The following is a 13,772-nucleotide window of genomic DNA, read 5'->3' on the forward strand; positions in this document are numbered from 1 at the left end:
TAATCTCTAATTTAAGAGAAAAGAAAGAGGTTAAATTTGTCTAATTTAGTTTTTAAAATTTGACAAACTTAATTTGTCACGCACCTTTGAATATTTACACATGACTATTATTGATGAATTTAAAGAACCAGTTTGACCAAGTTTTTTCCCTAGAGAATTCTCTTCTTGACATATTATTCCTAAAAGATAATTCACCAAAGTTTCTATTGTTTCTCAATGTTGTGTGTATAATGTCATGAAAGTGCACACACATGCCGGACCAAACCTATCTACACATGAAAGGAAAGCACCAATTCAGCAATTCAATGGAAAGGAAGGTGGCTTCATAGTAACTTTGAAGTTGAAGGATATGGAGGTTGTTCTAACTTATTTAAAATATTATGAATTATGAACAAACATTACAAAGTGATTTTATGGACGAAAACAAATATTTAATTACCATAAAAAATCCAAATTTTACAAGAAATTTCACAATAATAAAATATATACCACCATAAACTTTGAAGGTGTAAGCAACCGTAATATTGTTTTGTTGCAAATAAATATCAAAACTATATAAAATTTACAAAAAATAAAAACTAATTGTCATTTCGCATAGTTATTGCCATCTCCTTAAGAATAAACTACTTTACAAAAGAATATTAATTGCGTTTTGATACTTTTGTGTAAAACTTTTAATTTCATTCCTACCATTTAATTAATTCCTATAAATATTCAGTAAACATAATAGGATAGACTTTGATTATAAGGTAAGTAATTTATCCCTCGATGATGGATTCAACCATATTTTCAAATATATATTTGGATTTAGATTTGGTGAGAGAAATATTGAAATATTTGGATTTGGATTTGGTGAGAGAAACAGTTTCCATTTTCATCATACATTAATTAGTCCTCAATATTGGTTTAAATTCAATGGTTTTAATTGAAGTTACAAGTTCCCTGCACGATAAAAATAATATAGACTTAATATTCATTTTTATTTTCATGTCTCTTAATTTAAATTCTCAAATTCCAAAATTAATTCTCAAGTTTTGATATGATTATATACCCAGTATTACCAAGGCCCCACTGAGGGCTGGAAAAATATATTTTTTAAAAAATAATTTTTATTAAAAATAATTTTTTGAAAAGTAGATTATCTTATTATGAAAAATGAGTTGCAAAATATTTTTTGATATTTAATTATATCATAAAAAATAAAATGAAAAATAACTCATTAAAAAAATAAAATTAAAAAATATAATAGTAATTTTTTTATTACATCATTTATTTATAAATAGCTTATTTCATAAAATATTACTATGTATATATAATATCAATATTTTAATATATAATATTATAGATATATAACTTTGTTAAATATTTTTGAAGTAAAATCTGTTAATATTTTTTTAAAAAAACCTTAAAATAGTTTTTTTTTCATATTAAGATGAGGTTTTTTTTTTTTAAAGTAAGAAAAGTATTTTCCAAAGATAAGAAAAGAAAAACCGTTTCCTTTTATAAATGCTTAATTATTTCTTTGACCGGAAATCCTTTTTCTTTGTTGATTTTCCTTAAGTTCACCGGAACTGTTTTTCTGGAAACAAAGAAAGTAAAGGATTTGATAGATAACAATGCATCTATCTATATATATAAGCCTAAATCTTCGTTGCTAGACTCCCATAAAAAACAAAGTGAAGATACCCATTATCAAGCATATATCTCAAGGATTAACCACACCAGAAGATATGGGAAAATCTTCCATGAAGATGGCTTTCTTTGCCGTACTCTTGGTTTTTGCAGCTGGTATATGTATATCTCCCTTCTTTTCTCTGATGTGTGATTTCCTCACCTTGCCCCAGCACCACATCACACGTACTGGTGTATTTATTGACTATATATATATATATATAATGTCATATACGATTCTCTGTAATTCATTGTTTGTATCTTGGTTTTGTTTGATTAAATTAATCAGGAACACAGCTTGGAGCAGAAGCAAGGAATATAAATATTCCGTGCAAAACTGTGAAGAACTGCGTAACAGCAGGCCATTGCAAGTGCATTATGAACTTGTGTTTCGGCCATCCTGTTGAACAAGTTCTTAATGCTCAAGCGCTCATCGGCAATAATCCATGAACGTTCAAAAAGCAGTTTCTTTGCTAATAATTCAATATTGCAAAGAAGCTGGCTCTTCTTGTTGTTAATTACATGTTTTATTAATAAATGTGTTGGAAATAAATGAGCCAAAGTATTAATTACACGTTCATTACTAAATTCATAAAGGCATGCCGAGTAGCCTGTTTATCCTCACTCTCTAAAAATCTACTGAAAGTTCAGCTACACATCAAACAATATTTCCATCAAAACATACTCTGATAAATACATATTTATTTATTTATTTATTTTTAATTTTATTGTGATAATTAAATTGACTAACTTGGACGGAAACAACAACAATTTCAGGTTGAAAGGTTAAAAGGAAACTCTAAAAGGGCTTTAGAAACCACAGTCGTGTACACTTCTTATAATAGAAAAAAAAAATTACTCTTGAATTAATTTTCATCTCAATAATCAAAATTAAATATTAAAAAAAAAGGCGATCCAGAGTTAAAAGTGATCCAAATCTCCATTGGTGGCTAGCGGTGTGCATCACTGCTTGTATTAACAGGGGGCCCTGTAAGGTGACAATATTTGTTTTTTTTTTAAATAAAATGTATAAATACATGGGCATATTATTTTGATTTTTGATTTGTAAATATGAAAATAAAATGTATAAATACTTTATTGTCTATTATTAAATTTGAGTCTTGAATTCGTGGGAATTTTTGTTTGGTTGTTTTTGAACACTAGGTTATATCTTCCCAGTAATCTGGGCAATATCATATAAAATATCATGTAGATCTATTAAGAGTAAATGGTAGTTTTTAGGGTGTTTAGGAGATTACCAATAAAAAATTAATTTGAAATAAAGAAAAAATAAATAATTTTCAAAACACAAAAACAAAAAAATTAATATTCACATTTGAATGTAATAAAAAAAAATTTAAAACCTAATTAATTACTCATCATACACAGCAATATTTGTATAAGTATTTATTGACCTATAATTGCCTTTTCTAGTAGCAACAACAACATCAATTGTTTATAAAAAAATAAAATAAAAATGTATACATAGTTGTACATATTATTTTAATTTGTAAATATTATTTAGATGTTTACTTTATCGTCTATTATTAAATTTAAATTTTAAATATATGTGGATTTTTGTTTAGGGCTCATGTTATATGTTTTTTAAAAAATTTAAGTTGGGTCAACACAACTCCACATGAGCCCATTAATAGCAAGTTGTGGTCTTTGGGCCCTTTTAAAGGTAATCAAAGCAAACAATTCTGAAGTTCATTTAATCATTCACCACCCGTTACGAGTATTTCTTGATGCAGAATTGCCTCTCTAGCAGAGGCATCACCTGCATGATGACAGCATTTATTGGTAACTTCATATCTAAGAGCTCAGCTCCCCTAGAATCCCATGCATCAGTGCCCTGGGACAGGGAAGAACTCACCTAAAAGCTCAGGTCAGCCACAAAGCAAGGGTTCAAGTGGAAGCACAACTCATACCAAATTTCCGACTTCAAAAGTGACCCTTCTGCGATGAATGCCTTGTATTATGCATTCCTGTCAGTGGTTTCGTGCTTCACTTGATCATGAACTCCACGAAAATATTCTATGGTGTCCTCTACCTTAACACTTGAAAGGCCCAGTACGAGAAATATTTGCTTAGTCATGTACACTCAATGATTTTTTGGCCATCCACAACTTGAAAAAACCAGAGCTGAGTACGTGTGGTGCTGTTTTTATACCTGTTCTTGGCAAACTCAGCTTCAAACAAGACAAGATCCATCACTTCGGTGCAAATAAATATTGCTTGTATGAGAAACCACGTTATGGTTTCGATGTGAATAAAACTATTAACACTGTATAAGATTATTTTTTCTTAGATTTATTACCATCTTCTTCAAAATAAACTACTTTACGAAAGAATATTAATTTCATCTTCATACTTTCGAGGAAAACTTCTTCTAGTTTCAACTTAATAGGATAGACTTTGCAATTATAATGTAAGGGATATCCCTGCATGATAGATTTAGCTACATTCTCACTCATATACCTGGGTTTGGATCCATGGGCAAAGGTACGCTAAAGGCTGGATGGCTGTAGCTCAGGTGAAGATTTTATTAATATTTTTTTTATTAATTTTATATAAAAATAATTTTTAATTCTCGATTGAGTTATTAAAAAATTTATGCATATTCTTTTAATATAATATTTTAACTTGGGTTAAAATTTCAGAATTGTTTTAGAAATTCAGAAATTTGATAAAAAAATCATAATTTGATCAATTTTACATATGTTATTGGGTGTAATTTTCAATCCGACCATCAAATTGAGTTAAAATTTTACAAAATATCTTAAAATATATTGAATAAAATCTGATTAAAATTTTAGAATGAACGGAGAGTTGTCAAAAAATTCTAAAATTTTACGTGAAACTTTCTAATATGATGTTTAGGTTGGGTTAAAATTTCATAATTTTTTGAGAAATTAAAAAATTTAATGAAAAATCATAATTTGATCAGTTTTACATACGTTATTGAACGTAATTTTCAATCCAACCATCAGATTGAACTAAAATTTTATGAGAAATCTTAAAATATATTGAATAAAATCTAGTTAAATTTTTAGGATAAATGAAGAGTTATTGAAAAATTCTAAAAATTTACATGAAGCTTTCTAATATAATGTTTTAGCTTAGGTTAAAATTTCAGATTTTTTTGAGAAATTCAGAAATTTGATGAAAAATCACAATTTAATCAATTTTACATATGTTATTGAGCATAATTTTCAATTTGACCATCAGATTGAGCTAAAATTTTACGAGAAATCTTAAAATGTATTGAATAAAATCTAGTTAAAATTTTGGGATGAACAGAGCTTGATAGTGTTAACAAAAAAAATATCAAATAAAAGTAAAACAACTCATTAAGAGTAAAATGATTATTTTCTATTAAAAAATAAAATAAATCAGTGCTTCCTTCCTTTTACATGTTGCCAACTAGGCAGAAACATAATAGAAAAAAAAAGGTTAGGGAGAAATAGAGAAAAATAAAGGGAAAACATAAAAAAATCTAAGAAAAAAAGAAAAGAAAAGTGAGAGAATACTTTGTAAACTTGCAAAGTCCAACTTATAAAATACTAATTTAAGAAAAAATCAAGTGAAGGAAGGAGGAATTGAGAAAGAGAAAAAATTTAATTATTTTATTTTTCAATTGACATGAGATTATTATTTTATCCCAATTAAAAGGTTGTTACAATTTCAATTCAAATTTAATTATAGATGAATTATATTCTACAAAATATTGAAGAATATACCTTTAATAGTGAGTTTATTTTTGCTTTCACTTTAATTTTATGTAATTTTAAATTTATTTTTTAATATTTTGAATAATATATTTGAATTAAAATTTTATTGTTAACTTCAAAAGTTCATATATATGAGTTAATAATTAATTTTAAAAAATATTTATATATTTATTTAATAATCCAGAACATGAAAAATTCCTGGTTCCGCTCTTCTCCTCCTATTAATTTTAAATTTAATGATTTGAATTAGATGAAAGGTACAAAAATGTAAAATATTTTCCGTTTTTTCATGCATTTGATCTTAATATTTTGGTTTTGAATTCAATAATTTTAATTCAAGTTATAAATCTCGTGCGTCCAAGATTAAAGATAGTATAGGCTCCGTTCATTTCTTATTTCATGTTAATTTTTTCAGAAATCTAGGTATTAGATTGCTATTTCCAAAATTAATGTTATTGTTTCAATACTGTGTATTCTTGAGATTATATGTATACCACTATTAGCATATTTGGTCAAGTAGTTGTTGGGTAGGAATATGAATATATCTATGTATATATTTTTATTTTTAGAAAACTATTGAGAAGACTTCGATAATTTCTGAAAAATATTTACTCCATTAATTATTTTTTGAAAAATATTTGTTTAAATATAAAAAAAACATATTGAATAATAAAATTCTAATTAAATTGAAAAATAAGAAAATGAAAAAAATGATAAAATAATAAAAATTCTAAAACAATTAAATGTTTATGGGTCTAAATGAAACAATTAATTTATACTTAATTAAATATTCAGATTAAAAGTTATGTTAGTTTCTCCCAAAACTCCTTAAAACTTAAAAAAAATTAAAAATTAAGAAAATTATAAAATAAAAATAATTATACTAAGAATAATAAAGAAAGTGCTGCTCCAATTCAATCTATCCCATGTTAGATTTATCCATATTGTCATGCACATCCGTTTTACAAGTCCGAGCATGATCAAAATAGAATAGAGACTTGGATTCATTTTTAATACCATATCTCGTAATTTTTGCACTTGCAGCTTATTAACGGAAACAAATCTGGGTAGCAGATTCGCAATTTCCAAAATTAATGGTAATATTGTTTCAGTACTGTGTATCTATAAGATCATATACCAATATTACCATATTTAGTCGAGGAGTTGTTGGATAGTGATGTGAATTCATCTATATATATAATAGAAGCCTATATCTTCCATGGAAAACGAAGCGAACATACCCATTATCAACATATACATCAAGGATTAACCAAACCAGAAGACATGGAAAAATCTTCCATGAAGATGGCTTTCTTCGTAGCACTCTTGGTTTTTGCAGCTGGTATATATATATATAGCTCCCTTCTTCTCTTTGATATTCCTTCTAATATATATAGATGCATTCATATCTATTGACGTTTTTTTTTTAGTTTACAATGAAAGAACTCGATACGTTAATGGTCTATTTATGAATTTGTTACCATACGTAATTTTAAAATATGAGATAGTAATACTTGAGGTGTTAGTTCAGTGGTGGGAGGGACTTGTTCTCTTTCTTTGCACCCGGGTTCAAATTTCACTGTACACGTCTATCACCCCCGCGGTGCTTTACATGCTCACTTGGCTTACAGGATGTTCAATGAGCCATAAGATTAGTTGTAAAGCACGCAAGCTGGTCCAGACACTCACGTAAATCAAAAAAAAAATAAGATAGTATTCTTTTGTTTGTTTGTCACATGGTTAGTGACCTGATCCAATCCAAGTTTTATGTTAATAGATTATCAGGTTGGATTTAGTTAAACCAAGATAACCTAGCAAGTAAATTTATAATCTAGTTAACTTGATCTAGGTAGCTTAAAAAAAAGATTTGTTTTATTTTTTTGTCTCATAAACATTGTTTCATTAAGAAAAAACACCGAAACAATATCATTTTGAGGTTGGCCCGACGATTCAATGATTCGAGCTCTTAGCTAGATCAAATACTGGCCGAGTTTGATAATGGTTTGTAACTCATTGTCTCTATCTTGGTTTTGTACTTTGATTAAACCAGGAACACAAATAGGAGCAGAAGCAAGGGATATAAGTATTCCGTGCAAAACTGTCGCGGATTGTGTACCACCGGGTCATTGCGAATGCATTATCAACCTGTGTATCTGCCATCCTGTTGAGCAAGTTTTTGATGTTCAAGCACTCATCGGCAATCATCCATGAACGCTCAAAAACAGCAATTTGTCTGCTAATAATTCATTTCCAATAAGCTATAGCTCTTTTTTTATAATAAATAAAAAGATAAATGGATGGGCAACACATGCGCTGAAGAGTTACATATTCATCAATACAATGTAAGTTCATGCCAGAGTACATAGCCTGATTACTCTCGTTCTCTACACGTACACTATTTCCATCAACCATAGTCTCATAAATTTATTTTTATTTATCTTATTATTATGCGAATGCCAATGATTTAAGATTAACAATTTGAATTTCACCAACATGAGAATCATGTTAACATTAACTTGAGGTGAGCCAAATCCCATAGAATCCCTACTCTGTTTGCAGCAACAATGGGCAATACAATCCCTTCTCTTCCCTACCAAAATGCGATTACATGCTCTCCTTGTAAATGGAAGCACAATCACATAAAAAACTACATGAACCATTACCAAACACCAAAAACCCCATTACTCTCATATGGTTTATAAAGACTTCGCTATACCCTAACTAGCAAAAATTGGCTAATCAAACTTTGCTCGCAACTGTTCGTAAAATGAATGAGTGAACTTTAATTTCATGGAACGCCATGACTTGTGGTTTCTCAGATGGGGAAAGTTCAATGAGTCACTTTCTTTACTTTTACTAAGGTCGTGACTTCTGTTGTAGATATGTATTCTAAATGTGGGGTGATGTTTGATGCTCGAAAATATCTGTCATTGATCTCTTTGGCCCGGTCTGGCTCTGTGGATAGCCCTTTTTAATGGATATGCACGCCATGGACTTGGTTCTGAAGCAGTGATACTGTCTAAGAACATGTTAGAGCAAAAAGTAGTCCCTTTTGGAGTTACTTTTGTTGGGAATTTTATCTGCTTGTGGTTAGGGATGAGATTCTTCTACTCGATGGATGAATATTATGGAGTAACTCCAACTCTAGAACATTTGCATTTGTGGTGAATCTTCTGGGTCGAACAGGGGAACTACTGGAAGCAATTGCAAATGCAGTAGATATTGTCATTTGGGTAGCTATTCTCACGGCTTGTTGGTTTTAAAAAGAGATGGAAGTGGGTGACAGGGTGGCTAAGCTTTTGCTCGGTTCAGATACCAAGCCAATCTCAGCTCATGTATTTTACCTAACATATATGCAGCATAGGGTAGTTGGGGGAGAAGCTGAATGTGAGAAATGGATTGAGAGACTTGAAAGTGAAAATGGATTGAGATTTGAAAGTGAAAATGGATCCTGGCTGTTGTTGTATTAAGCTGAACTCTGGACTTAATGTGTTCCTAGTCGAAGATAGAACCCATCCACATTATACTGTAATTTATAACACTTTGGAACATCTTACAGCAAACGCAACATCTTTTTCCTTAATGTAACTCTGTTTCTCTTTCAATAACAGAGGATTATTGTTTTCATGCATCATAAGTTCAATGGCCAAACTTATTTCACGGTTGCTAAATTAAGTTTCTGTCTACTAATAAAAAAAAAATCAATGATGCTAATTATACAAAATATCTAGCTGTTCGACATAAATTCATTTTCCAAGTAATTCAAGCTGTAGATTGCTGATTATAACTAATTCCAGGTTCTATATTCATGCGAAAAGAGCAAGTTGTTAAATACCATGTTCCTTTCTGTTTCTCTGCCGAATAGTCTGCTATAGTGTCTACTTTATTACAGCTGTTGTACTATGATTTGGATGCACTTTAGGCGTTGCATTTTTTGTTTCCTCAACCACTTTTATGTTTTTCAATGTAAATCTGCTGCAGTAAATGTTCCTCATGAGTATTCGCTTTTCAAAATCCTTTTTTACGGTTCTGTTCAAGTTTTGACCTACGATCTGTTGGACTCATTCAATCTGTTTGCTTGGCCTCACATCACAAATTTTATCATTCCATATTTCAGAACCGAACTTCTGTTTTTCTTCTGTTTCATGCCAGTGATTCATCAGGATATTGGACAATGACAGCTGGCTGGCAATTCCAAAGGCTGTGGGTTCTCGGAATATATCCTGTGTTTACACTTCATAAACATCAAAGTAGGTCCTGTTATGCTGTTCATACTAACAATTATAACAGTGTTTCTGATTAATTGTTTCTTCTTTTTTTTAAAAAAATTGATTGTTGAACTATATAAAGTGTTAAGACTTAAGAGCAGCTCTATCTCTCTGTCTCTAGGATGTCTTAAAGCTGATGCCTCTTTTCCTTCAGTACACATTTTTGTTTAAAGTCTATATAAACGTGGTGTTAAATCTAAGTTGACAGAGTTTAGCCACTTTTTCCCTTTTGCTACTGACTACTTGAACACCAATCATTCCTCTTAATTTTCCCCAAAGATAAAACTAGTTTTATGTCTTTAAGATGGCCTTCTTAGCAGTCATTGGAACGGCACTGTTCTAGTCTATGATTTAAAAAAAGTGGTTGCTGCATAGAAAGTGGACAGTCATGAGTGATTAACAAATGGGTTTCCAACTCAGCTGATGCTGACCTGGAAATAAAGGAAAATACAAAAATCCCAGCTGACTACCAAATCAATGTGCAAGATATTTTGTTAAAGTTGTAATCTACATTATTTTACTCCTGTTTCCTTTTTCCTCAAGGCGTGTATATGTTTAGGAATTCTTCCAAATGCGGGGAACTGATAAAATATTATCTCAGTTGGGATTCTCATTATATTTTATGTGGGAGCAAGTATAAAAGACCATTAAATCTTCAGTGGCATCTAAATTATGAATGAATCTAGTTTGTTGCATCTGCAGGCTCAATTTTCCGTTAGGTTTTCATTGGAAAATGCTGCTCCTTTATTTGCACTCATTTGTGGAAAACAACTGTCAATTATAGTGGTACATCAGTTACATTAGTCTCTACCATAGGTCTTTTTAGTTTTTTCTTCATGGTGTTTTACTAATTTTACAACATTATTAAATTTTATATATCATAAACATCTGTCACCGTAAGAGCTCCTTTTTTCTTAACTTCAGCAGCTCTTACTGCCTCTCTGAAGTTCAGGAAACTATTCGCAATGAAATAAAACCCTGTTACAAACAAGTAAATAGTTAAAGTTTTGTTAGTAGCCAACTGTGTGTGTGTATGTGCATGGAATCATACTTTGTTAGGAATGAAAATTAATTTTAGAGATCTGATGGAGGATATGCACACAAAACAAAACTCATTCTCTTACATAATTTTGTTAACTTTTGTCATTATTACTGTCGTTAATCACTAGCTGCAACTGTTTGGATTTCTCTTCATTCCTAATTTCCTGATACCATTTGTGTGATTCTTCCTTGATTCCTCTTTTTCTGTACTTGCAGTACAGCACAAGTTGGAGGATCCCTAAGGGGATGCCAACAAGATTTGGGAACTGCCGAAATCCAAGAATTTAAGTTAAAAGAAAATCCAAGAGTGCATGTACTATTGGAAAGTTACTGTTGTCACAAAGTTAAGATTGAATAATTATACAAACCGTAAGAAAGAGATCATGGCTCAGTAGTCCATATACCATCCAAAGAGAACTTGAAAGGAAAGAGAAAAACGAAAGGTTGAATGGCATGTATTCTACGCTCTGTCTTTCATATTTAGAATATTTATTAAAAGGAAGCTTGAGCAAATACTTGCTTTACCAAAGGGCTTGAGGGAGATGAGAACTTAGATATTGAACGTGTTTATGTTATGCTACACGTTTTAGGATGCTAAAATCATGCCACATATTTGTTTCTGTTGTAGTGGCTTCAGCTGTCAACTTTGGATGCATGTGGTGAATTAAAAAGAGATAAAGATGCCTCACCACAACCACTAGTGGAGACCATACATGACCACAGAGGCCACAAGAGCAACACTCCCGACAAATATCTTGCGATGGTAGTGATCATGGAAAGAAAACAATGAGATAGCTGCCGTGATGCAGAACACTAGGATGACAGGTATCACTGTGATAGCAACCTTCATCTGCACGTACCGATGGTATTTAATTGTAAGTACTCTTTGCGATGCATAAGTGCAAGTATATAGCCCGTGAGTTGTGTTACTTTTTATTATGGAAGAAAGGCAGGAAGGTATAAAAGCATACTTTGAAACACGCGTGTAAACTTGAGTTGTCAATCTATGATAAGCGTACTAGTGTAGAAAATTCAAGCATGTAAGGAAAAATACTTCTTCAATAATTTGACAGATAAAGTTCAAAGAGCTTGCCTTTCCTTTAGCTGAAGTGAACCATAAATATATGAGAATGAAGGAAAGCTCAAAAAGAATCCCTAATCCATTGATGGTGACCACAAGGAATTTTTCCCATCTGTAGCTTATGACAGGCAACCCATACCATGTGTAAAGGAGACAGTTTAGCAGTGCAATGGTATAAGGAACACATGAGAACTCTTCAGTGCTTTTCTTCCTGATGACCCTGTTGGTGGGAGAAACCACTTGTGGTGGCTTTGAAACACTCAGAGAGGATAAAACACATTTTTTTATTTCAAGAACAAAGCTTACAATAACATAAACAAAAGCTTACAACAGCTCCTCTCTTTTTCTCTCTAGTGTTTCTCTCAATCTCTCCACACATAATTGCATAAGTTTAGCTATCTATTTATACACGAAATCAAAACAAGAAAATTCAACCTTCAAGTGTGAAGGCGGTTTTTGCCGATGGTGTGAAAGCGGCTGGCGGCTGATCGGTTGGTGGCTGGGCGGTGATGGCTTGTGGCTGCCTTCCTTGACCTTTTGGATTGAGTTTACTTCAACATTCTTTAAGCTTGGCCGGGTTACCAAACTGTTTGTATCCAAAAGAAAAACTAGTTTGGTTTTGTGGACATATTATCCCCCTTATCTGTCTCTGACCTTTGTGATCAAGCCAGCAACCTTTGGTTCGATTCCTACAAGTTGAGAGTAAACCCAGTTAAGCACCATCCCCTCAAACCTTCCTCTCGAGCATCAAAACCCATACCCAAGCCTGTAACATCTCATTATCCCAAGCTTCTATTACTAAATAATAGATCTTTTGCTGAGGTGCTCACATCTACAAAACCACAAATGGCCAGAATGGTAAAGTATGACTCCACGGATAGGGATAAGGAATGGTTATATTGGAGCTTGGTGGGAAATATCTTGCCAAATGTCGATGTAGCAACCTTGGAGGCAACAATCTTGAAATCAGTTAATAAAGCTGTGAGCTTTAGATTTTTAGGGGCTAGGCGATCATGACCTTTATGGACCAGTTAGCTTCCAAGGAAGAACAAAGGAATGAAGGGTCTACATTGAAATCACTTCTCAGTAATCTCAGACAGTGGGAAGTGTTGAAATAAACTCAATCTAGAAGGTCAAGGAAGACAACCACCAGCTGTCACCGCCCAACCGTCCAGCCGCCGGCCGCTTTCACACCGTCGGCCACAATCGCCTTCACACTTGAAAGTTGAATTTTCTTGTTTTGAATTCGTGTATAAATAGACAGTTAAACTTATGCAATTATGCATGGAGAGATTGAGAGAAACACTAGAGAGAAAGAGAGAAAGAGGGAAAGAGGGGTTGTTGTAAGCTTATGTTTATGTTGTTGTAAACTTGTTGTTCTTGAAATAAAGAGTGTGTTTTATTCTCTCCGAGTGTTTCAAAGCCACCACAAGTGGTTTCTTCCACCAACAATTGGTATCAGAGACCTGTTTGTTAGAAAACAGAGGTATTTTTGAGATATATCAGAATTTTCAAAGTTGTCAAAAACAAGTTTTGATCATTCCAAAGTGTAGAGCTCATCCATATGAACTCAATGGTGTAAAAATCAGATTAATCGGAGCACGGGGTGGCCCACACTCTCCGTCTGAAGTTTCAGTACTGTATCCCACGCGCCCCGAGGAAGAAGACGACTGAGCCACACGCGCGCCATATTTGAGCCACGGCGAGCCGCGAGCCAAGCCACCAGCCATATTCCGAAGCCGAGCCGAGCTCCAAGCCATATTCTGAAGCCAAGTCAAGCTTCAAGCCATATTCTAAAGCCAAGCCAAAAAGAATATTCCTTGGAATATTCCTGGTTCAACCCAGCGAACCGCCCGAATTGGTTTTTAGATTGGTTCACCCCATTTCCAACCTATTTTCTACAAAGTTAGACCGGTTCCCTACTATTTGGACCATTCCGGATCCATCTACGGTGTCGGTTTTGCCAAATTCAACTCC

General features: G+C 32.2%; 1 protein-coding gene across 3 annotated transcripts in view; it reads right to left on the reverse strand.

Moving 5' to 3' along the window:
* Positions 1-10,415: 10,415 nt before the first annotated feature.
* Positions 10,416-13,772, reverse strand: part of LOC105113446 (bidirectional sugar transporter SWEET3-like) — a 5,662-nt gene continuing 2,305 nt past the window's right edge. The window contains exons 1-3 of one of the 3 annotated variants that reach the window (XR_839970.1): positions 11,083-11,183; positions 10,798-10,980; positions 10,416-10,651 (exon numbers count right to left, since the gene is read on the reverse strand). Coding sequence is in view for 1 of the 3 variants with exons in the window: in XM_011009620.1 (XP_011007922.1) it covers positions 11,412-11,564; positions 11,808-12,015 (361 nt within the window). In the remaining 2 variants the exon portion in view is untranslated. Of the gene's footprint in view, positions 10,652-10,671; positions 10,981-11,082; positions 11,184-11,403; positions 11,565-11,807; positions 12,016-13,772 lie in introns of those variants that run through there. The other 2 variants (XR_839971.1, XM_011009620.1) reach the window with 2 other exon arrangements.

Source organism: Populus euphratica, unplaced genomic scaffold (assembly GCF_000495115.2).
Source record: "Populus euphratica unplaced genomic scaffold, PopEup_1.0 scaffold421.1, whole genome shotgun sequence".
Classification (NCBI taxonomy): Eukaryota; Viridiplantae; Streptophyta; class Magnoliopsida; order Malpighiales; family Salicaceae; genus Populus; species Populus euphratica.